At 42.5% G+C, this 25,931-nt stretch overlaps 1 protein-coding gene across 3 annotated transcripts in view; it reads right to left on the reverse strand.

Moving 5' to 3' along the window:
- msi2b (musashi RNA-binding protein 2b) overlaps nt 1–25,931 on the reverse strand; it is a 237,082-nt gene that overhangs the window by 52,976 nt on the left and 158,175 nt on the right. For all 3 annotated transcript variants that reach the window (XM_071539599.1, XM_071539601.1, XM_071539600.1), the window contains exon 8: nt 8,707–8,789. In XM_071539599.1, the coding sequence (XP_071395700.1) occupies nt 8,707–8,789 (83 nt within the window). The remainder of the gene's footprint in view (nt 1–8,706; nt 8,790–25,931) is intronic.

Raw genomic sequence — 25,931 nt, forward strand, 5'->3', positions numbered from 1 at the left:
TCTCGTTTCAACTGCTAGGTGGGGCAAGTATCGTCCTGAATTACGGCTTGTCTAGCTTGTCACAATTGTGCTGTGAAAAGTACAGTGATCCACCATTTCTCTTGGAAGGTAATGATGAAATTGTGAATGAAGGTTTTCGAGCACCATTTATGTCTTGTTCAGAAAAGGGACACCCCATTAACCTGCCTTGCCCTCATTGCCAGGAAAGTTACACTGTTTTGAGGGGGAAAGGGCGCCCAGGAGACCTGAGAGGCTCAAACACACACACACACATTTTGCAAGACAGCTGAGCTGTTGAAGCGATTTCGTGCCATAGCTTTGACAAGGTATTGTTACCTGAACTTGTTTTTGTGTGCTTTCAACATATATTGAGATGTTTTCTCTTCTAGCTCACTGATACAGTCGATAGCTTATCAGTGAGAATTTGTTTCACCTATAGCCCATGAAGGAATCAAGGGGGGAAATGGAAGGCAGAACAGTCGAGCCTGCACTTTGAGCAATTGTAATTGAGCTGAAGTGAATTCTCAGTTCTGTCAGTTATTTGAGTTGTTTGAAAATTATTTTAAATACTGCATGTGTTTGCTTGGAAGGCTAACTCACTGCAAGCCTGAGAGGGTTATTTGAACTATTGTTTACTCCTTTAGTTTGGTTAGTTTGAGCAGGTGAGAACAATGTCATTTGAACTCAGGTGCATATAAAAAAAAAAAAACACCTGAGAATGTGGGTCTTGGTCCTCTTCCAAGAAAACTGCAGTGCTGTTCGTTAGGAGTAAAAAAACGAATCCAATCCAACAACAGGAAATGACCTCAAAACACGTGGTTTTATGGGTATAAGGAGACACATGCTGACATCTGATACTCATGCTTAATCAAAAAGTTGAGCATAATGAGGGCGAACCGCAGTCTCGACTGATGCTTATATTTAGCTGTCTTCATGTGTTCTTAACTCTTATGAACACAAAAGATGAGGTTGTGGTGATATAAGGGAATTCTTTCTTCTATTATTCAGCACCACAGCAGAATGTTTTGTCTTTTAATATGACCGAATGATGTGCAAGTAGTGACATTTCATTTCAATAGCTGAACGTCTCATGAAATCAGGATTTTGTTAATTTGGGTTATTAGTCTTTCAAAAGTACCTCAATCTGCCAGTGGCTGACCTTGATCCACTCAATAAATCACACACACACACACACACACACACACACACACACACACACATACACACACACACACACGTGCATTAGCAAAATCTCAGAAGCACTGGTTGCTTGACTGTTTTTGCTGTACATCCTGTTTGTAGTCCTACAACAACCCACTGATGAGGATTAAGACAAACAGCTGTCTTTGTGTGTGTGTGAGTGTGTGTGTGTGTGTGTGTGTGTGTGAAACCATCTGACACAGAGCGGAGAAATGGTCCGCTTCTGACCTTTTCAATAGATCTCCCTTACATATTAACCTTGTGGGTGTAGCGGGAAGGTGTGTGGGCGGGATGGACTGGCAGTGGCTGTCCTTAGGGGATGAGTGTTGTGGGTGTGGTGTGTGTATGTAGAGGAGGGAGATGCAGTGCTACTGTTAACTTCACTAGTGAATGGATTCCATCAGTGGACTGGCAGACTGAAGAGAGGAAACAGTGTGATTCATTTACTCCGGCTCCCACTCCCAGCTGAACAGTCAAAACACATACAGTGAATAGTTTGGAAATGTCAGGGCGCTGAATGAACGATGTCAGGCACGGGGGTGTAGGACTATTCATTTCAGAGAAAAAGCTTCTCACAACCATTTAGCACTCGATCACAAATTTACACTGTGGGTTATTTAAAGAACAGAGTGGCTTGTAACTCAGTTCAAACAATATTTTCAACAGTAAAGCTATGTCATTCAGCGGAATAAGGGATATTTTACATTAGAAAACACAGGGGGACTGTGTCTTGACCAAAAGTGGGTGTGTAAGATGAAAACACAACTCAGTTCCTTGATCTGGACAGCAGATATTTTGACAACGCCATCATAAGTTATACGAAATTAAAATCGGTCCACAGCATACAAATGTAGGGGATGTTTTGCAACCAATTAGTGAGGAGGTTCTGGGTCATTCTATGTCATTTATTTTACAAACTAGTTTCACTTGATTACTAATACCTGTTGCTTTCTTAATTTTAGTCATGTGACATATCCTATAGTATCTATTTGGAAGCAGTGTGTGTCTTTCTTTCATGTAGCACTAAGGATAACACAGCAGTCAGAGCACTTTGAGAACTATTTGGACCATGCACATACTGGTTTACCATGTTGCATTGAAAGACAAGAGTCTATAAATTTAACAATATTTTACATTACAGCATAAGAAATACACTAGGCCAGCTGTGTCCCTATCTCTCAGTGTGTAGTCGAGATGATGTTATCATATGCTATTAGTTAAATAACTTATTTAACAAACTGTCAAGATGTCTTGTCAAAATGGCTTTTTAATATTGTGAGCTAAATTAATAATCTTCAGTTAAAGGAAAGATGAACACATTCATCTACAAAACCCAAACCTTTTTATTTAGTGTCCCTCAATATTACTGTGTTTACTCCTCTGGGAGACATTCAGATAATGCTTTTTTGGTTCCTATGCAGACAAACCTGTGGAGATGGTTTAGTGTTTTATATATTTTTATATCATATAATTTCCCCAAGCCTTGATTATCAGTTGTTATAACGCCCTGTTACCTTACCAAAGTATGAATAAAGGATAAATCCACCCTCAAACACTTTAACACTATTAAAAAAAAACTGCTATTGGTGATGTACCTCGCATTTTTGGTCCATTTTGTTGTTTGGGGCTGTATTTTTCTTATTTCCGTGGATAACTGGCCAAACTTAGATGATGCACTGTCACATAGAGACATCACATCCAGTGCAGCTACAATGTAGTTTAATGGCAGATTTTTTTTGACTATCTAAAACATCAATGGTAAACGTCAGGTTTTGGTGTCAGTCCCTCACAATCAAAGACTGGGGGCTTCTTTCTAGACTCACCATGGGAAAAATTCACTGTAGAAGAGGCAGAGAGACCAATTTTCCCACCATCAGTAGCCTCAATAGACCATAATGCAATGCATCATCCCTCCAATTTTCATCAAAACTGAACCGATGGTGTAACACTTATGGGCTTTCAATTTAATTTCTGACCTTAAATTATAGTGTCTCTATCAGACCAATCCGTATATTTCATAAATGCCAGAACAAAGTGCCAAATTGCATCATCCCTCCAAGTTTCGTCAAAATTGAACCAGTGGGAATTTCTTGTGGGTTCCGAAATCTCCCACCTGGCGCCATGACACACTTCCGAACTGCATCGACAAACAGGAACAGTGATAGCAAGTTTGAAGTTCACTGACAGGGATAGACAGACACTTGACAGGATAGTTGCTAAACACCACAAAACTATGGACTCAATAGAAATAGAAATAGCAATAGAAAAAAGTAACATGGTGTGATGAGTCATCTTTTTGCATTTTTTCACCACATCCCCGGATGGATTTGCATTTGGAGAAAGCCAAAGCATGCCTTCATTGTTATGGGCAGTCATCTCCTGGGACTCATTAGGTCAGATTATTGCTCTGCATGGTCGTATAATGTCTATGAATATGAGGCCATTTTACAAGACCAGGGGCTCCCTATCGCGCAAACACTGTTCCCTCATGATGTTCACATATTTCAAGATGATAATGCCCTCAAACACACTGTTAAACAAATTCATGAGTGGTTTCATGAACACCAGGATGAAGCCAAACAACTTCCATGGCCTTCCTGATCAGCAGATCTAAACATCATTAAACCTTTAGGTGAAATTCTGGAGCGCAGAGGGTGAAGTAGATTTCTACTTCTTCATCCCTCAAAGAACTAGAGGCTTTCCTTCTTGAGGAAAGGTCTAATATCCCACTACACACAGTTCAGGACTTGTATGAGAGCAATCCACGGAGGTCTGAAGCTGTTGTGAAGCCAAACTCCTTATTAGGTATTTTATATAGGTATAAAGACCAAGAATAGACCAATCTTGCCAATGTGCATTCATAAAATCAAAGACAAGTCTGCCATCTGACATTCTCGGGTGATGTTTGAACTTGCTAAACATTATGCCACTGTATCCAAATAATATGGGTTGAATGATGTTGAAATGTTTTTCCTCTGTCAATGTTACATTTTCAACCAGAACCTATGCTTGTTTCAGAGCAATGCATACAGTAGATCTTTATATTATGGCTGAATACTGGCTTACCTAACTACTGTATTGTATTGTAGTTCTGCACTCAGCTACTGGGAGAGAGAGAGCTAACTCTCCTCTTCAGTGCAGTAATTGGTTGGTCATGTCATGGGGACATAGTGAGAAATTGACGACTTACAGAAAATTCCTCCCTCCTGTTGTGATCATTCTCTACTGTGGAATATTAAAAATGACACATTAAAGAACATTACCTTGAAGCACTTGACTAAAACCAATATGAGTCCATTTTAATGGCACACTGCTCTCTCATCAGCGCCAATACTTGATAGGTATTATTATGAAATCATATTAGCTATGCATGCATAAAGGCAGGGTGGGGAGAGAGTTGAGCTGTGATTTAAGGAATGATGGAGGGATTCCTGCCTTGGAAATGGGGCATTACAACCTGTCATTATCTCTGAAGTGCTGCCTTAGTTCACTATGGTTGTTAGACATTCACATAGATGGAATGGATGGTGTAGGAAATTATCAAAAACTCAAATCCATTTTATTGTTTTTTCTCCAAAATGTTTAGTCAAGGGAAACTTCTACTGTAGGTTAAGTACATTCCTATAATCCTGTGGGGTCCTGGGGAGTGTCATCCATAGTTTCACCACATCCCGAGCAAACCTACAGATGTGTACGTCAGTGTGGCTGGTGGGACAGGTTGTGAACTGCTTCCTATGCACCCTCTGTTTAATAATAGATGAGGCAGAACTCACAGGGACTGTAAGGAAGTGCTCCTGAGAGCGAGGCCCGGTCAGCACGTGGACACAGGGTGATTGACCACGTCCTAAAGGGTCACTCACACTGCTGTTAGATCACATACGAATGGGCGCTGACCCTGTGTGCTGCCAAAGCCGCTGAGAGGACAGGCGAGGAGAAGGTGGGGTGCCCTGCATGTTCGCAACCCTCCCCAGCAGGGTGGAATTTCTGTCCGCATCAATTATTCAGGAACCATCTTAGATAACACTCATAGGGAGGATGGATGAGGTCTATTTCTGTACAGTACTTCATAAGGATGAAGACAGGACGCATTTTTTATTTTGTGCGCCGGTGCTCCAGACATTGGATAACCACTGCTCTCCTCTTAGCCGCTCAGGTAAAACCTGAAGTGTCTTTGAAAAATGCTCTTACCTCACTCCTCATTCTTTTCTCTTTGTCTACATCCCCAGATGTCAGCACTTTGTTGAAGCTCAGAGGGGCACATTTACTTTGAGGAGTGGTACCCCGACCCCTCCTAAACCTCACCAGAGGAGCAAAAGCCGACAGAGTGTTTTATGGTTGTGTGTGGGGCAGGAAATCCAGGGCAGGTGTTGGCAAGAGGGTAACATGAGCCTCAGAAAACTGGCCCTTGCTATGCCCTTTCACATGGCACCCTGCGTCATCCTAGCCTTGTCTGTTTAGTTTTCTGGGACTCCTGCAGAGATGGGTCACATGGTGTTCAACATGTGTCATCTTCTGTGAGGGGAAGGGCTTCATGTAACCACTAAAGCTGCCGTCATATGAATCAGAACTTACTGTAGGCTCCATATAGCCCATCAGCAGCAGTTTACTAATTTTGACTGATAACAATAATAATAATAACTATCATGATGTGGCAAGTTAATAACTATCATAACTGCAGCAAGTTAAATTTCCATACAGACCCTTAGATAATGCTACAGAGACAGCTTTGATCTTGCTGGCAAGATACTTTAACAGTGGTTGGAAAGAGAAAGATACTGAACACCCTATAATTCTCTCTCTCTCTCTCTTTCTACCTCTCTCTTTTTCATATATATGTGTGTGTCTCTGTTGTTGAGGCTTCCCTTGGCCCATCTCATTACAGCACAAAAAAAACTCCATTCCTAGGGGACACTTCACCATCTGTCATTTTCAAAAACAGACAAATAGCCCTATTCAGATGCAGCATTTGAAGTCTCTTTTATTCCTCATTCCTCCTCTTCTGAAGTTAGTCTTCTGAAGAGAATGATGCACAACATAATAAACTAACCCAGTTCAGTTCCCCGTTGCAGTAGATGGATGGAAGGTACGATGTCCCTAACCAGTGCAAGGAAAGGAAATGGAAGGCCGGGCCTGGTACTCCCTGAAAAATGAAACTGTTTGTCGAAATATCACAGAGGATTACGCAGTGTATTGGTGCCACAATAGTAGTGCAGCACTCATACTGTGCGCAGTAACAGAGTCATGACAAATGTTGTGCCGCAAATGCAGTTAATAATTGTTATAGCATGCATAATCTAATGAGTAATCAAAGAGAATGAAGCAAGATAAAATAAATGAATACATAAATGTGATCAGGACACTGCTGACTATCTTTCCTTTTTCCTATCCTTTTTCCTGTTTTAATAGATTTAGATAATGGTGACCCTATTGGTATAAGGTAATCAAAACAGGTACAGACAAAAGTTGGAAATACAACTTGTTTAACCACGTGCGGACGTTACAACAAAGTAAGCATGATGCCTTATTTCTGACTCTGTGGCTTGGAAGTAATGTGTGGAATAGGCATGCACATGTCCATGGACCTGTGCAGTAGCAGCCCAGTTCCTTGTTGCAGTGCATGGATGGAAGGAACAATGCTCCTGACAAGTGCTGAAAAAGAAAATGCAACTGAGTAGCTGTATTTGAGTTTCTATTGGTGCTAGAAAGCTCATATTTTATTGTTCTTTTTTTCTGCTTGTTCACAATTTGTTCTGGACATCTGACATGGATTTTACCGTGTGTAAAGATTAAAGAATTTCACTTCATGATTTTAAAGTATGTGTTTTTCTTTTCTGGAACTGACATTATCTCATCATTAATATAAAGACATATTACATATCAGTAATATTAACATATGCCTCTAAACTTCAAAAGTATAGTTATCACAGTAATCAAAATGTCATTGTGAGTGAAATGTGTTGTGCTTTCTTGAGGAAAAACAGAGCATTTATTTGTACCTTGGTATCACAATATTGCTGGGACACCTTGCTTGGCAGACTTTTTTAAGGTAAAAATGTGTTATTGTGACAGCAACAGTGGATCAGCTCTGTGTGAATGACTATCTTCAGTGCCACACACCTCCAACATTAGTGTTAAACTGTGACACGCCTGCTTCCACGTACTTCACATGAAAATGAGGGTGGATTTTTCAGTGTCTTTCTCTTCAAAAAATCATAATTCTTCCTCTAACTCTGTTTTCAAATATAGTGGTAGGAACATGACATTTTTTCTTGAAAGTTTTGGTTTTAACTGGGCATAAATGCTATACATACTATAAGTGAACAACCTATTCCATACTCTACTCAAGTCCATACACCCTAGTTTTTGAAACTGTAAGAATTGACAGCATTGTTTTGTCGTGTGTGTGTGAATGTGGATGCACTGATGTGAGCCCTTTCATGTCTGTGTGTTTCTTGTGTGGTGTTTACAGTATGCTATGCACACATGACAAAGGATTTGAGACATTTGATTGGTACAGAACATTTTCCATACTCATATAGACATTTCTGTCACTCTTCTCTCCTGTCTCGCTTTTGGTTGCAGCCCTGAGCGTGGACTGTGATGCGGTGCAGAGGCACAGAGGGATGTGTACTGGGGTCATACATGGCCTGGGCCAGTCCCTGGTGAACATGGTTCTACTACACTGGTCCCGTCAGTCACACAGCCAGTCAGTCAGTCACTCGCTCTCAGGAAAGGCTGGGGGAGAGTGAAGACGCACACTGAGAGTAGGAGTCCCACTGGCAGATAGACAAAAGTATTCCCTCTAGTCAATCACAGTCCACAGAAGCGCTCAAATGACGCAGGATCCCTCAGGAGGCCTGGTGGGTGGAACCGGGTGAAGGAGGACCTAATGTCACAGTCACTCCACTGAGGTCGGTTCCTGTCAATTATCATAAGTGACATGATGACTTGGAAAACTGCTACTGAACTCTGCAGAGTGTTCCAAGATGACCGTATTACCAGTGTGTATATAACAATCATCACTGGGACTCTGTCGAAGGTGTTAATCCCTGATTAATGAACTCTGCTTTTGCCAATAACTTCTCAGCCGCATCCCTGGACAGCTCCACTGTGTGTGTGCGTGTGTGTGTGTGTGTGTGTGTGCTCAAATGCACATGAGCATGGAGGTGGGGGATTCAGAAAGAGAGGGACAGGCTCCACTCTCCAGTCCCTCAGCCTGACAGGCAGAACTCAGCCACACAATTTCACGGTTTGTGGGCAGTACACACCACTGCTTTCCCATCCCCGAGACCCAGAGACCCACAGAGAGTGTGTGTGTGTGTGTGTGTGTGTGTTAGCCTGTGCATAAGACCATGAAACACACACACACACACACACACACACACACACATACACACACACACACACGTACACACAGAACCTCCACTATTAACACTAGGGGAAAGAAGAAATCAAATATTAATCCTTCAACACCCACCTGGAATTGAAAAAAATGAGTGGACTTACCATTTTATTATTGATTTCATGAAAATGAATTTCACAGACTTTCTCTACGATGTCTTCACTCTCAAAAGTTATGAAACCAAATCCTATGCAGAGAGAAACAGAGAGGGGAAGGGGGGGGTAGGGGGGAGGCAGAGAAAAAGCGTGCGTTAGTGGGGAACCTTAAGAAAACTTCGGTAACTAAAAGAAAATGCACCACAGGACAGATTATTATCAAGAGCCAGATCCAGAAACTATGCGGGTACGTCTTTGGAGATTGGCTTGGGCATGGAAAAGAACAAGTGAACAAGACAGACATTGTCCTCTTTAAATCAGGAATATGATGAAATCTGCCACATTATTAAGGGCACTGGAGGACCTCCTCTACAAAGAGAAGATGGAAAAACAGCACAAAGCTCATTTAATGAGATTCATGGAGCTAGGGCCCAGCATCTGAATTTCATTAAATGCATTTTGTGTTCTTTTTATTGAAATTTCAGTGTATAACAAGCCCTCGTTTTTATGTTAATGCAGGCCTCAGAATGAATATGTCATTGACTGTGGGATTTTTGTGCCATATTTATAGGATAAAAGCTTAACCCCGTCTTTTAACGCAAAGACAGAGACAAGATGGTTTCAGACTTTTGAGCACAAGTGGATTGCAATGCTCCCGTCTGTGTTTTGATGGTGACGCACAAAGCAATCTAGCTTCTGTATAGCTCAGGTTGAAAGGGAAACTGATATTCTATTACTTTGTGCAAAAGAGGAAACTGCACAAAAGGAACACAGGCAGTGGATAAAGCAGCAAGTGGGGATGAAAGGAGATGAGATTCTTTTCAATATTGCAAACAGCAGACGATGAAATAAAATCACCTCAGCCTGAGCTTAAACAGCCATTAGTGCAAACAGCACACCATTTGACTGACAGACACTTCACATACATCATCATGAATTTATCACCATGGAGTGTCAGATGATGAGGACAGACTATCACCTATTGAATGTGACAAGGGCACCAATACACCAATACAGGCTGGGAGACAAAGGTTCAAATGTCACATGGTGATCGAGCTGGATGATGGTGAATACTGTGATATTCATGAAAGTAAAGGCAAATCCATGTGTGCAGCCATCAGCCAGTCCACCACGTAAACAGTGATTAGACCCACAGTTAGATCAGGGCCATGACTGTGGGGGCTGTAAAAAGGCTCAAGGTCGGAGGTCGAGAACAAAGCCGTATGAACCCGGCGTTCTGCACATGTGTGCGCATATTCACATATCATCACACACTGCATACATGTTGCTTGGTAGACATTAGGGAGGTTGATGTTTTCATATTTAATAGCTAGCTATCTTTTTTATTGTAAGCAATAAATGCAGCAGCCTGTGGCTTGGTAGAGAATGAAATGGTTCACCAAAGCGGACAACAGTCTAAACTAAACTAATAAGATGAACATTTATGGCAAATCTCTATAACATTTGGCCTCACATTAGGCACAAGGAAGGACAGAATTTCTAAACTTACACTTGGAAAGTTTGCATACTGTAAGAAAAGACCTTATTTCATATACCTGTAAGCATGGTGCAGACTGGTAATCAGCAGCCAAGGAGGGAAAGGCAAAGTGTAGTGTATAATGCCTTCTGCCTACTAGCCACTCTATCTCAAACACTGGCTTTTATAGTTGCCTCAGAAAGTCATTATCTCACATTGGCATTGCTGAAACATTTCTTTTCTGCTCCTCCTCCAGCTCCTCCTCTATAAACAACAAAAAAATCACCCAAGTCCCCTCCACTACTGACACAAGCTACAACCTATCAAAACAGCCTTGTCAATAGAATGGCTGGAAACCTAATCCATGAGCTGATTAAACATGGACAGCAACTAATCTAATGAGATCTTATGAGACAGAATATCAATTTCCACCGAGACATCTCAACACTGGGCTGCGGTGAGAGCGTCCTGCACATGTGTGAAGTGAGGTGAGACGGGGGAACGGTGATGAGGACTGGAACACTGGAAGATGCACCCTCTTCTCCCGCTCACTCCACCTCCACGCCGGCACAAGGAGCACTTTTGACAACCAACAAATCAACCGCCAGGAGTAATTTGTCACAGAGGAGCGCAGGAGGAGAGAGTGTAGTCTGGGGGGGAACAAGGGCGGAAAGGGAACGAGAGAGAGGCAGAGAGACGAAAGGAGAAGGGGGGGAGGATGGAGAGAAAGATAGAGAGAGTGACGAGGAGAGAGGTTAACACACATGCCCCCGTCGCCACGCTCCCTCCTGCTGCCACACACTGAGGCGGGCAGCTCCTCCATTAACTGACAGGACATTTTCCACTGCACCATTATATCCAGTGGGGTCAGGGCCAAACCACCCTAGCACAACCACCACCAGCAGTCTACAGTTGGAGCTGCTGAGAGATCCTTCCACCCATGACTAGATCTGTTTGAAAGGACAAAAAGACATCTTGCTGGAGCGCAAACTATTGTCTGAATGTGTACAGTACAAATCAACGACACAGTACATCACAGAAGCAGCATGTCTTGAGGAAACAAGCCTCTACAACACACTCACAGTCACACACAAACAACCCTCTTTTTCTCTCTCCTTGGCCCAGCACACACCCCCTTGGTCAGTCCCCTGTGGATTGTCTGAACCTCTGGCCCTTCCAGCGCAGTGCAGTCCTTCGCTCGACTAGCCTATTTTACAGACCTTACAGACAATTACAGGCCACAAACTGGCACCAACAGGCAAGCATTCATCCGCCCCGTCATCCCTCGCTCCCATCCTCCTCCTGCAGGGTGTCAGTGGTGTTAGATTCTTCTCGCGTATCCTGGCGGTTCTCTTCCGACCGTCCGCGCGACACGGCATGGCAGGAGGCCGGCCTCCGTGAGATTATTAAAGACTGTCAGCATTGACAGAGACAAGGAGAGAGGTGTCAACACCCTCGTGCAGGAAAACTTCCCTGCAGCTTAAACAATACTCTTTAACTGGGAACACATGGATGTCTGATAGGAAGGCTGATAATAGGTGTTGTGTGGCTGTTGGCTGAAGCCGCTTGGCTGGCTCAACACTAGCTCACACTTATTAGACAGAGCTAGGCTTGGCCTCATCTCATCGCTCCACAGAATTGGGCAGGGAGCCTACTTTCACAGCCTTTTACCAGCCTCACCGTTCTCGTTCTTTATTTCACACTCATTCTAGTTTTTTCTGCTTCTATTGCTCTAAATCTCCCCCGCCCCATTTGCAATAAAAGCTGATTCTGCCAGAAGCAGATAATGGGAGAACTTGCAAATTGATGCAGAAAAGTTGACTTCTTTGACTTGAAAAGTGGCATCTTGACTTAAAAATTAAGAGCGGTTTTACACTTAACAGGATTCTCTTTCCTGTTCACCAGGGATTTAAACTGTGCTTAAATATTTCTCTCATTTTCCTTTTAGTGACAAACACGACTTGCATACATAAATTGCCTACGCATTGTGGCTCAAGAACGTCTACCTAAATACAAGGAAGAATGATTTTGGAAACCTACAGTCTCTTTGAGCTGCATGCCCAATGCTCAATTTATTTGCCAAGTCCATACGACATAAAGGCAGCTTTCACATATTCAGACAGAATGTGAGACACATCTCATTTCCACAGTGATAATGACCAACACTCAGAAAGCTGTGAGATGTAGTTAGCAAACTAGGCGGTAGCTCGCTTGTTGGATAAAGAACAAATTAACTTTGTACCATTAGCTGACTAATTATTATTATTATAATTATTATTATTATTAGTTGCAGAGACATCTGGTAAACTCCTGAGAGCATGAGAGTGGTGGGAGATAAAGGTGATGGGTAGCAGACATCCCCCAAATCCCTAATGACTGCAGCTAAATATATTTCAGGAGGTACACGAGAGAGAATGTACAGGACACATGTATTATTGCTGACATACTAGGCACAGACCTGGTACTCATTACCCACACCTTTCTAGGTCAATGCTAAGCAGAATGGAGGTGAAAGAGAGAGAGAGAAAAAAAAAAGATGACGTGCCTTTAGTGTGATAACGAAATAATACTCAACCCAGGTTGAGAGTGGTGTACCCCGTCTTGGGGTACACCACATGTTATTATACACATGCAAGTATACACACACACACACACACACACACACACACGGCCACACACGCATATCCAACACCCTTGCCCATATATTAAATAACCACCGACAACTGTCACACCACAAAATGTCTCACATCGCCCAACATTTGAAAGGATTACTGCCATGCTAGATTTGCCCATTAAATGTTCAATGTAAGTGGAGTTGCTGCAGCCCCTTAAGCACCAAAAAACATAGTTAAACATCTAGTGCTAAACTGATAAGGGCTCTATATCCCTTCTCATTAAAACTGTGTCTAATGAGAGGAGACGGCTGTTGAGTAGCTCTGACTAGCAGCCCTGTCAACACAGAGGAAGGAAGTGGAACAACCTGCAGGAAGTGTCAGTCGTGACACCTGGGAGAGAGCATGGAGGGAATGGAGGCCCCCTGACATGCATGCACAGACAGATACACACATGCACAAACACAGCATACACACACATGTGCACATACACGCACACACACACACACACACACACACACACACACACACACACACACACACGCACACGCATATTACACACACATACACCTGGCTGCTAGGTCAGAGATACAACCCACCTGAGGTTACAACTGCTCCTCCCATCACTCCTCCTCCTGGATTGGCTCTCCTGCCCTGATTATGCATGACTAAACCTTCAAACCTGTCCAATCAGGGACAAGACTACAGCAGGATCCTGCACTGCCTGTCTGCCTGTGTGCCCCAGCCTCCGAGCCCAGTCTTCTTGTAATGCAGAGAAGCAGACAGGGGCCGTCTTAACACCCACGGCACTGTTAGAGGCCTTTGATCAGTATTTCCCTCTGCTATTACTGAGGATCCAAGGCCCAGAGCGTTAATCCTCTGTTTAATACAGTCAACGCCATGAACTCTCTAACAGCATAGGGCACAGATAGCAGAGAAAGAAAGAACTGAGGAATGAGCAAATTAGAGTAATAAAGTGATAAATAGACAGAAAGAGAGCAAATGGTAGTGAGAGCTATCTGCCGCCAAGTGCTGATGTATAGTTTAGTGCTCAGGCTTGAGGATTGTAGTAGGATTACAGTAATCTGATTACAAAAAAGACTGGTACCTGTAAATCTGTTGCAGTTCTATATTTATACACAGAAATGAGACATTTTTGAAAATTAGGTGATTAGATTTTACACAGCAGTGAAATAGTGGTTCATCATGCTAATAGATGATCAGTCTGTAAATCTGCAGTTTCTCTAAAAGTAACTGAAAGTAATCAGTATATATTACTCAGTTGGTGTGAGAGAATGGAATATGTTATTGCTTTTCTCTCTGGGACACATACAGTACATGTGCGCTTTCACCAGAAGGGTCACAGTGCACACTGCAGTCAGCCAGGAGCAGCGGGCAGGTAAGGGTTCAGTGTCTTGCTCAACCATACAGAGAGAGACGCTTGATCTGCCTAATAGCCTGCCATTGTCCTTTATTAATATGCAAATTTAAGCAGCAGGGTGCTCCATAATCTACTTAGATCATCTACTATATAGATGTGGTGTAAGTCTTACGTTTCTATCATGTATTGTTCTTGAGTTATTGTGTTCCCAAGAATCTGCCATTTCCAGAAAAATGGGCTGATTGTGGGAAAAGGGTATTCGATATCGCGGGAATACTCAATAATATTGAATATCACCACAATATCAATACCAAAATAGAACTGATAAAACCCAAGTATCATGGTTTTGATCCTACACTGATACTATGGCAAATAAATAAATAAATGCATAAATAAATAAATAATCCAAAGTGAAGCAATGTAATGTAATATTGTCCTTTTTGAGTAGGATGCCTGGTTTTTGATGGATATGATACAACACAATTTTCTCTAAGAACAAAATATGTCAAGATACATTGTGTGTGGGTGGGCAAATGTGGTAGGTGCTTCAACCCCCTTTGAACCTGTACTAATCTTAATCGAAACTGTCTGCACACTGCCTGGTGTGCACCGTCAACCCTCAATTTAACCAAAATGTAAAGGCAAGGAGCGACCACTTCCAAGATGTTCAAGCAGCTGTATGAGCAAGTGTCGAGTGGTTGAGCGATTGGTTTGAGATTGGACCACGATTGCTAGATATGGAGTTTGAGTTTTCTTCAGCAGTGGTTCCCACTCTTTTTAATGCTGCAACATATCTGGGTGAAAGAAAATTTCAAAGGACACCTCAGTATTGATCACTCAGAAATGTCACACAGAAGCTTTCGAAAATAGCATAAAGTAAATACACCTCTGACCAAAGAACAAATAAACGTGACTAATGTGTAATAGTGTGAAGGCTGACGTCATTAGATTTCAGTGTGGTTAATGTAATGTATTTTTGTTATACCTTGATTTTTTTCGCACTTGAGTAAATCACTATGTGGCACACCAGCGAGTCTGGACATATCAGTCCAGAACCGTACGTCTGGACATCTTGTCTGGTTTTCCGGTTCTCAAAAAAAAAAAAAAAAAAGGAGTAGAACCTTTTATCAAATGAAGACAGTAGTATTATACCAGTGCAGAGTGTACCATGTTACTCTGGATATGCAGTGGCGATATTGGCATTTATCTATCTATGTATGCTTTGATTAAATGTTTACAGTAAGATACAATATGTCTCTGTCTGCCTCCTCTGCGTGTTCAGCAGTGCAACTGGGCTCAGCTTGCATGCTGAGGGAACTAGTTTGTCTGTGCCTCTATGTAGGTCAGCTTTCAGAGTTGGCCATCAATTTTCACTGTCCTACTTAAAGAGACACCCCGTACTGCACACAGGCACACACCGACAGACACACAGACACATTTGTATTACGTGTGAGGATTGTAACCCTGACCCTTACCATTCCATTGATTTTATTTATTCTCTAACCTCTAACACTAATTTCAGCTCTCACTAATACATGCCTAACATTACCCTTGACGCTAACAGTTGTCAAACCCAAGGCTCATTGGCCGAATCCTGCCCAGCACAAATCTGGGTTGTTATTTCATCCAGGCCTGCCCAGTTACAGTGTGGTCAGTGGTAATGCAAGTCCCTGTTGCCACAAAGAGTGTGCAAGTGTCATACGGATGCAGTTCTCTCTACCCCTCCAATACCGTTTCAAAAGCACTATAACACTAGAAAGACCCTCATTAGTGCCAGACAATATACCTAGAAGTGTGAATGTCTCTCCCTCTCCACAGGATTACAAGGCTACTCTAGCAACAATTGAATGGATGCAATTATCCATTGAGATGGTGACGGACTATCCTTTGCTCACTAGCACCCAGCAAGCAAGCTAGCTAGTTAGCCAAAAATGGCTACAAAGCAAAATTGATGTTCAAGGCAGAAGATTTCGAGAGAAGTAGGAGACTAAGTGCTCCTTTACAGAGTGTAAACAAAAGCCTATTTGTCCTTTTTGCCAGAAGACCAATTCAGTTATTAAAGAATATAATTTGTGTCATCATTTTGAAACCACCCACCAGAAGAACTATAGAGATATGGGCAGGGAACAGGGAGTTTATAAAGTCACTGAGATAAAAAGAAGCATGGTACAACAGCAAAATATGTTTCTTCAAGACAAACTACAAAGTGATGGAAGTTTTATTATAGCAGAGGAAAGGCGACAGGCAAGTTTACAACTTTCATCCCAAACACGGTGCCACAGCTCCATCTTCGAGCCACCAGTAAGCATGTTCAGAAGCACCCATTTGTGTCAGCAGATGTTCTCCATGATGGAAGATGAACATATCATCCCACAGGTCATGCCTGACAAACACCTTCACTCTATTCTTAAAGTAGCCAGAGCTCAGGACTTGACCCCAAGGGCTGCATCAAAGTAAAGGTGCCAGGTGTCAGAGAGCAATCTACAGTGCTATAGTTAAATACCATACATCCAATGATGTGACACATTTGGACCTGAGAGGCAGGGCATGCTTGCTTTCCACTTAACAGCTAACGTTATTGCTAACATACACTTAGCAACGTCTACTGCAGCAATGTTGAATCCTCAACAAAGAATTAAGCGCACTTATAACAAAAAAGTCCAAAAAAGAATAGACAAAACCTACATTGAGCAATCTAATGTTGTGAAATGACACCACTTACTTTACCAGGGAACTTGAAATTAATCTTTTACTAGCTAGCGGAAACGCTTCCACAGGCAGTTTGAACTGTAGAGAAATATGAAATGGAAAAAGTAATCTTCCAGTGCAACTGCACTAAAAAAAAGCTGGAGCAGGAACAGTAACTTTCAGGCCACCAGCTGGCCTATAAAGATTACTTCCAGATATGCCCAGTGCAACAAGGACCCAATGAAAATCCTACAGTCTCAAAAAACCTAAGCACATGTGGAAGCTTGCCCTTCTGGCAAGCTTATAAAAATGACAAAATACATAATGCTCAGAATTTATCTCTTGCCCTTCATCCTGGTCAGTATTACCCCATGGTACACTGGTCTAGTGCAGGACTTGACACTCACCATCACTCTCTACCGCTGAACCAGTACTGAACATCAAGCTGCTTCAATGCACACAGTGAATACTGAATGTATTTACAGTATATAGACTGCAAGGTGCCATGTGTATCAATATGTAGGCCTACTTATGTACTTCAATGCTCTTACTACCATGTGAGTTGTCCCTGCACTAATGGGGGGAAAATTTACAATTTTAGTTATATGTGCCCTTTAGAAACATGGTCAATAAATTCATTATATTATTTGAACATTAATTATTTTGCTTGTCTAAATGCCACATAAACTATTTATGTGTCACATTTATGCCTGTGAGTGGCCGATATATTATTCATATGGGACCATGGTGAAGAAATTCATTAGTTTACATCCTGACATGATACTGGTTTAAATGTTATATACAGCAGTTACATTTCGGCCTGTAAAGTGGGCTGTGTATCAGTTGGTTAGGTTGTACTTGTAAAAAGTTAAGCTAGCCAAAAAATAACTTGAAAAATGGCATGCATTTTGTTGTTGATTTTTTATGATAGTTTTTGTTGAGCAGCCTACATGGTGGTAGGCTTTACAGCGATATTTAAAAACATGGTCGAAGATTAGTTTTTGTTTGCTGAAAAAAAATATAATATATAAATAAATGTCCAGCTCTCGACTACATTTCAATTTCTCAATGTGGCCCTCACTGAGATTGAGTTTGACACCGCTGCTCTAGCCTTAATGCAATCCAAATTAAGCGAGTAACTGTAAACCTAACCCACAACCTTAAAATGACCCTTTCCAAAATAAGGGCCTGCCAAAATGTCCTCACTTCTGGAGTACGTCTCTAATTCTTATGGTGAGTATCCAAACTAGTTCTCACTACTTTGACAATGCAAGCACACACAGGCTCACGCACAGACAGACAGACAGACACAGAGAGAGAGAGAGAGAGAGAGAGAGAGAGAGAGAGAGAGAGAGAGAGAGAGAGAGAGAGCTTTTCTCCTTTAGCCACCATTATCCCTCTGTCTCTTTGTGGTGCCACTGCACTTTAGGAACAGACCAATAGATACCTTGTATTTGTGAGGCCCAGGGGAGCAGCACAGCTCATATGCTGAATACACACACTCAGACAATATGTACAATCTGTGAAGGCTAGAGCCAAATACAGGCAGGGTAAGGTAAACATTATTGAGTATAAGACAACAAGCTAGCTAGACAAGTGGTTCAAATACGAGTTATAAAATTGTGCAAAACCAACCTGAACATAATTGGTCATACTGATAGAATTTCTTCAGTACAAATGGAGTATGGGTGTAATGAGATGCAAAGGTCTGAACCACAAGGGAATTCTTCGTTTGAGAATGGCAGAGTCTTTTGTGCCAAGCAATAGGCCGAGCTTAATGGATGTCTCAATTTCTATCACATACAGTAACAACCAATGCAGAGGGGGGGCAGGAGCCTTTCCAAAAGCCTTTGAGGCATAGTGATGAATTTCTTTTGAGGTGCGAAGCAACGTGGGACTTGAAATGAATGAAAGAGATATGCACCTTTTGTGTTTTCTGACCGATTGATATAGATATCAATTTCATTAAACTTAATTAGCATTTCTCATTCCCGATGAAAGTGGAGAATCGGAAAAAGGGATAATAAGTGCCAAGTGAATGGTTGGTGGGATTGTGAGAGATGGAATGAGGATGTCTCTGAAGTTCGTACATATGAAACAGTTTTTGGGTGTGAATTGAAGAACTAGCAGGGTGTCGTGGAGGTCAACACCTCCTACCAGAGCCTCTGTTGGATATTTCACTCATGGACTAAATGCATTTTAATCAAAATAATCTACTGCAAACAACAAGGCTTTAAAGCACTGAGTTATGGGCAAGGAGGCCATTAAGTAGCATTGATTAAACTGAATTAGGCCTTTCATTGCATGTATGGCCAGACTGTTATTAATATTTAAGCACGGGGTATATTTAAAGCCGTGACACAGTATCAGTTCATCTGAAATGAAGAACACTGATGGTGCCACTTTGCAGAAGCCCATTATCATTTAGTGGAGATTGCTTTCATTGAGTGAGCCAAATGCTTAGAGACAGAACTGCCACTTGTGTTTTCTTTAAAGATGCTGTTCTGATGTTATGGTGAAGGAGGATGCTATTCTCACAGAAACCCAACCCCCCTCTCTACAAACACACACACACACACACACACACACACACACACACACACACACCTCAGTTCAAGTCATGACATCATGGACATACTAAGTAACACATCACACACGTATCAGCACAATGTGATGATGTCATCCTGATACAAGTGACCCTCGTAATCAAGACAGGCTCCGCTGCTTCATGAGCACCCCTCTTTCATCAGACCTGCCCCTCACACACATTACAGCTGCGGAGAGCCGCCCGATGTCTAGCAGCATAGGTCGATTGCAGACAGAATCTGTTCACAGCATCCTGGCTTTATTTAATTGCTTACTTGTGGTATAATTGGCTATATAATCAAACGGGAAAATGAACACAGTGCAGCAGTTTCATAACTTCAGAATATCCTTTAATCACTGCCTTTGGGCTTCAGCCAATTAGCACAGATGAGAAAGCCCCATGGATGGCTATAACTGCTGCTTATTTACTTCTTTGTTTGGATGTGTGTCCATCTTTTATGTCGGCTCTTCCATAGGAACATCTGAAGAAGGATGAGGAAAGGCATTTGGTCCGGTCAAGCTCTCATATTAGCATAGATGTCAAAGCCAACCGAGCGAACTCAAGACAAATCTACTGTCTCACAAAGCGCTAGGAGACTATGGAGGGAGATGCTGTTTAGGAAGACAGGTGGAGCCATCTGCACATACTGTAGTTGATCTTGACTTCTGAGGATATAGCCAAAGCCAATAGTGTCCTGGAGCAGTGCTGGTACCTGGTGAGCGCTGCTCAGCCCTCGCCTACGCTGTGAAACAGATGGTTCAGTCCAGACTAGGAGCTTCAGACGTCGGGCTCGGCCCAGACTCCAAGCCCTTCTGCTCCAGCTCTGCTGCTGCACACTGTCATTGATGGTGTCACAGCAATAGCTTGGTTTCATTATTACTTTTCATAAAAGCCAGAACACTGAGTAAATGTATGAATAGGCTATGTATAATATAAAACGGATAGTTGTGGTTCTCAGTTCTGGTTGGCTGAGTCACATTCAAAGGCATTTTGAGACATACCTGTGACTGCATAACCGTTCACTTAAATATTTAATTCGCTAACGAAAAAAACACTACTCATACGGCACTTAAAATGGATGATTTAATAAATCATGACTTATTTGTAGAGTTGACAATGGTAGGTTAGTCTCTAGCATTGCAGTGTGTCACTTGGCAGCAACTACTTTGTTTTGCTACTGTTGAACTATACTGCTTGGCAGAAAAATAACATTTAAGTATTTATGATCAACATTTAATTACAAAATTAATACATTACAGATATGATCCATGATTTATAATTAACTATTTTATTATTATTATTATTATTATTATGAATAATAAAATATTCTTGGACATTTGTGTTCTTTTTTAATTGCAATCTTGTGTTGTAGATGTTTTATAAAAGCAATAAGATTTGAAAATTTGCTGAGTGCATAAAACCCTCTTAAGGGATAATTCCGGTTATTTTCAACCTGGTCCTTATCTTTCTAGTTTTTGCCATCATGATTGTGTTCAAAATTTCATCTCTTCACTGTAGAGCCAGGAGCGGTGCTGTCAAATACACACACCCAGGGCCAAACTGGTAATCTCCAACAGTTGAATCCAAAAAGCGATTAAAGTTTTTATAGGCCCAGGTTGAAAATGAGAAAAGCATGGCCTCTCATGGCTTAATGGTTCTTTGTGATCATAGTTTACACATCCATCCCCACTATTTTCTCCCACTTATAATCTTGACTGTTGTGCTTTTTTGCACTAAATCATATCAAATAACAAATCTTCTCAGATGGGGGTCCTGCGGGAACAATTCTCTCAGATGGAGGCCTAATCTATTTGCAGGTCCTTGGTACAAAAAAAACATGTTAAAGAACCCCTTCTCTAAATTCCTGTTAGTGGCTAGAGATTGGTTCTGAAGACCTCATGGAGTTCAGTTCACCTCACATTTCCTAGACACACACACACACACACACACACACACACACACACACACACACACACACACGTTAAGCCACACTCCGGCTACACTGATGGAACTGCAAAAGTCTTTGCATCTCTGTTTAGTTTCTCCCTTCCCCTCTCTGAATTTTCCTTTTAACTCAGCCTCTTTGCAGAAGGGGAGCTCATTTCAATCTCAAAGCTGACATCTGTGGAAGCAATGCAACCTCTAAATGAGTGGATTTAATCCCGTGCAACAAGGCTAGAGCACAGGAAGTATTCACGCGAGAGGCAGGGAGAGAAGGAGTGAGCAAGAAAGAAAAGAAGAGGGAGGAGAGGCGGGTTGAGAAGCCGATGAGAAAAGTAAGAAAGAAAGGATTTTGTGACCTCTGGTCATATCCTTCCATCTGCGGCAGTGCCCATCCAGGAGCAGAGAGGACAGAAGAAGGAAGGGACAGAACAGAACAGCAGCCTTAGCAGATAGAAGTTAGACATGTTTATTATTCATGGACAGAAGCAGCTGAGGTATTGGAGAGGGCTTCAAAGCAGAGGATGGCTCCACGTCCTGCCTGGCCTTCTCCTCTGGCTAGACCCTGTGTATTTGGCCTTTGAGTACGGTTGCTGATCAATCCCCCAGCATGCTGCCAGGCTCTGGGCCCCCCATTACCGGGAGGCTGCTCTTTGAACAAATCCTGCCAGGGGTCACTCTCCCTCCGCTTCATCATCTTAAAGGTCAGCCACAATGACTGGCATGGAAGACGTCTCTGTCCCTGGCCGTAAACCCATGGCTGACCACTAGGAGCGTCTGCAGGCAGGAAGGCACGCAGACCGGGCGCTATTGTCCGAGTGGACAATGAGACAGACGGCCGGTCCAGACCAGGATAGAGGCAAAGACAAGCTCGCGTACCAAGACATGATGCAGAGGCTAATGAGGAAGGACTTGGTATTACTGTAGCCCATGAATTTGTCTATGGGGATCCATGACCAGACACAGCTCTGACATTTACCCCCCCCCCCCCCCCCACACACACACACACACACACACACGCATCATGCACATATACACACACAGACACACACACACACATTCAAATAGAAAATGTCAGCGGGAGGAAAGCAGCTTTAGTTGCTGATATGAAGCCCTTTCCCTACTAGAGTCACTGATTTTACTCTATATGATATGCTCTGCATTGATGAGATAGTGAGGAATGTTCCTCTTTGGTTACATTTAAATAAGTCAGCTTGAGATCATTGAGCGTTTGGGTGTAAAGGAGAAATGGGGAAAGGAAAGGAAATAGAGCGAGAGATGGAGATATAAAAAAAAATGAACAGGAAGAACAGCAAGAGACAAGATAAGAGGAATTATGCCATTCAGACTTACAAAACAAATAAAGCAGACAGCAAGATAGATGGTAGGGAAAGAGGTGAAATCACCAGACTCTTCATCTGGACCTGCACCTGCACCTTTTCAGTGAAGTCTATTTGCTAAAATGACAGCATTTCAAGCTGATCAAATGATTGTGCATATGTAATCTCTGTCAGTCTCGTTGCTACCTGTATGCCATGCTTGGCTACAAAGGGTAATTACCGTATACAACAATGGAGGAATCAGTGAAGTAAATTCAAGAGGACCCAAGAAAAGTAGACCCGTTTGCTGACTTTAGCTGTTAAAGTTGTGCTGTTGAAAAACACAAGGCAGCAAATGGGCCAACAATATATAGAAAGCAATATAACCACGCTTTAAAACGCCACTTTTTTTTAACAGTAAGCATTTTAGAAGCTACGGTATCTCTGCACTATGCTCTTGAATGCAGCCTAATGCTCGCACGAGATTGCGCCTGTCAAAACCTCTCACAAGGGTGAATTATGTTTCTTTGTGTGTTTGTGGGGCTACATCTCAAACCATTGCCTCCTTATGACATTCCCACCTTATGGGTAAGCGTACAGGGAAGTACTACTTACTTGTAACATGCACCCCTATCACTGCAGGGAAGGGTGCAGCGGGTTAGGAAGTCGTGTTTTACATTTCACACATTTTATTCAGAGCGAGTTACAATGGGGGAGCCACTAGGGGTTCAGTGTCTTGCTCAAGGACTCTTTGACAGGACAAATGGGTGTGGGTTGACATTGGCTGTTGCAGGGCCCGCATCTGTGACCTTTTTGTTACGGGACAATCTCTCTAATGACTAGGCTACCCCGCCCCGGATGATTGGATGGCAGGGAAAGAACTTGCTTGTTAACCCGCTCATTCACCCACTCGCCCAGGAATCCACCTACTAACCCACCCACTCATTCCACTCACTCATTCCACTCACTTCACTCACTCACTCACTCGCTCGCTCGCTCACTCACTCACTCACTTATGCAGAGCAATGAGAGTAACCATCAAACAAGAACCTTAGAAACAGAGAGCAACACGCAAACAAGCAAACAAACACTTTTTACATGGAGGATTACCTTGTAATCATGTAAATGAAGGTGTGTTTAATGAGGCTTACCTAGCTTTGGATCAACACCTCAGTACTTATCACACAGAGCAGAGACAGGAGGTAGAGTATGATGGAGAGGCCTAGCTATCCTCAGGCTTGTATAAAACAGGAGGAAGCACACAGCCAGGCTGAGAGATACACTGTACACCAAATAATTGTAATTGTAATGAAATCTGAGTTGAATATGCCTTAATTTGTTGTGAGTGTGTGTGTGTATGTGTATGTATGTGTGCATTCCTGCCATATGCCTTAATTTGTAGTGTGTGTGTGTGCATTCCTTCAACTGAGTATTTCTATCAGTGCTTATGGTCTTTGACATAAATAGCATCTGTCAGTTCAGCAAACATTTCCATAATACCACGAGACACTAAACAATGTTATTCTGCAATCGGCACATGCCGCAAGGAGCACTGATATCACTACTGCTTATTATACCTAAGTAAAAATGTTATCTCTTGTCAGAAATGTGGTTAGGCACTGTGGACCTCTGAAGCCAAAAGGCATCCACGGATCATTTGACAAGCTTTTCCTCCAATTTCCTTTAATGATTATTCGGGAGAGCAAGATACATGTCAATGGCATTATTGATTATTATTATTAATGATGGCTACTTTTGACCTCCTCCTAGATGCAAATAGTATTTCATCTCCCAGCCTCCACTATACCTTGTGCCAGTAAGGGATATATCAGTTATATCAAAAAGGGAACCTTGTGAATAACGTCTAACAGAAAGATGGCACATTGTACTCACAGTGCATGCCATAAACAGGACTATGAAATTGACTTGAAATGCATGAATTCATTAACCTTTACGAGGCCACTCTAGCTATAACTACTTAAGAGTAGAGTCTAAAATACAATCAAATCCTCTCTGCTTGATCAGGTGCCATGGATGAAAACCTCTTGGTAGTGTGTTGGTGTGTGAGCTAGTCTGTGACAAGCTGGGCCCTCCAGCAGATTTGTGCAGAGATGATCTGGGGCTACTCTGCCTGTCTGGCTGCCCTGATGAAGCTATGATGTCAGTATGCCTCTTTGGCTCAACAACAAGCTGTAAAACTGACCTTTGTAACTGCTGCTGCATGGTAGCAACATTAGCCAACTATTAGCACACAATACAAGGCTACAGTTCTTCCCTGTTCATGGTATAACAGACAAAACGCTAACTTGGTCCTTAAATGGACCAGGCAGACACCATGTGGGTTTTTTCATTGCCGACGATGCCAATGTTGGGATTATAAAATTACAGAATATGCGTAGAGTGCACACATTGTTTAAACCATATGAAACTAGAATGATGATGGCAGGGATGGTTGTGGCGTGTGTGTGTGTGTGTGCGTGCACAAACAAGCATGCGTACTAGTGAACGAGACATCTCGAGATATGTAATATGACATAATGTCCCCCCTGCTTGAACCCCCAGCTGCTCGCCCACATGCCACAGATCCGCCGCCATGTCTAAACAGATGCTCTATCAATAATGCCTGCTCCAGTGCCACACACCTCCCTGGTGGCCAAATCGGGGAGAGGAGAGGAGAGGAGAGAAGAGGAGAGGAGAGGAGAGGAAAGGAGAGGGGGAATAAATGAATGAGTCAGTGTTTGGAGGGAGGACAAGAGAGAAGGTGGATGGGCTAGAGGCTAGAGGGATCACTGGGAGATGGATTGGCTAATGCAGAAGAAGCCAAAGGACCAGTGAACCTGGGGATGAAGAGTTCTCCTTGTCCCATCTGCTCCAAAGAAGGAGAGGAGAGAGAAAACCCTGCGTCATCTGGGCCTACTCGCTCTAGTCATCTACCACTGTGATCCTGTCTCATTCTGAACACTGAACTGAAAGGAGAAAGACTGAGAGAGAGAGAGAGAGAGAGAGAGAGAGAGAGAGAGAGAGAAAGAGAGAGAGAGAGAGAGCTTTGAGTGATGCTACAACTCCTTTATAGGTTAGGGTTAACACTAAGAGGTGGATTTTCTTGCCATCCCTTCAGTCATCCAGATTTTGCCATGTCCTGTATTTGAGCCTAAAGAATATCACAAGTAAAGCCTTGAGAGCGATCGAGTTCAGAGAGGATTCAAATTTAGTGCATTATAACACTGAG

The sequence above is a fragment of the Centroberyx affinis genome, unplaced genomic scaffold, assembly GCF_046629955.1.
Source record: "Centroberyx affinis isolate AG114_WGS23_722 - 3 ecotype Tasmania unplaced genomic scaffold, CSIRO-AGI_Caff_v1 ptg003475l_1, whole genome shotgun sequence".
NCBI classification, from domain to species: domain Eukaryota; kingdom Metazoa; phylum Chordata; class Actinopteri; order Beryciformes; family Berycidae; genus Centroberyx; species Centroberyx affinis.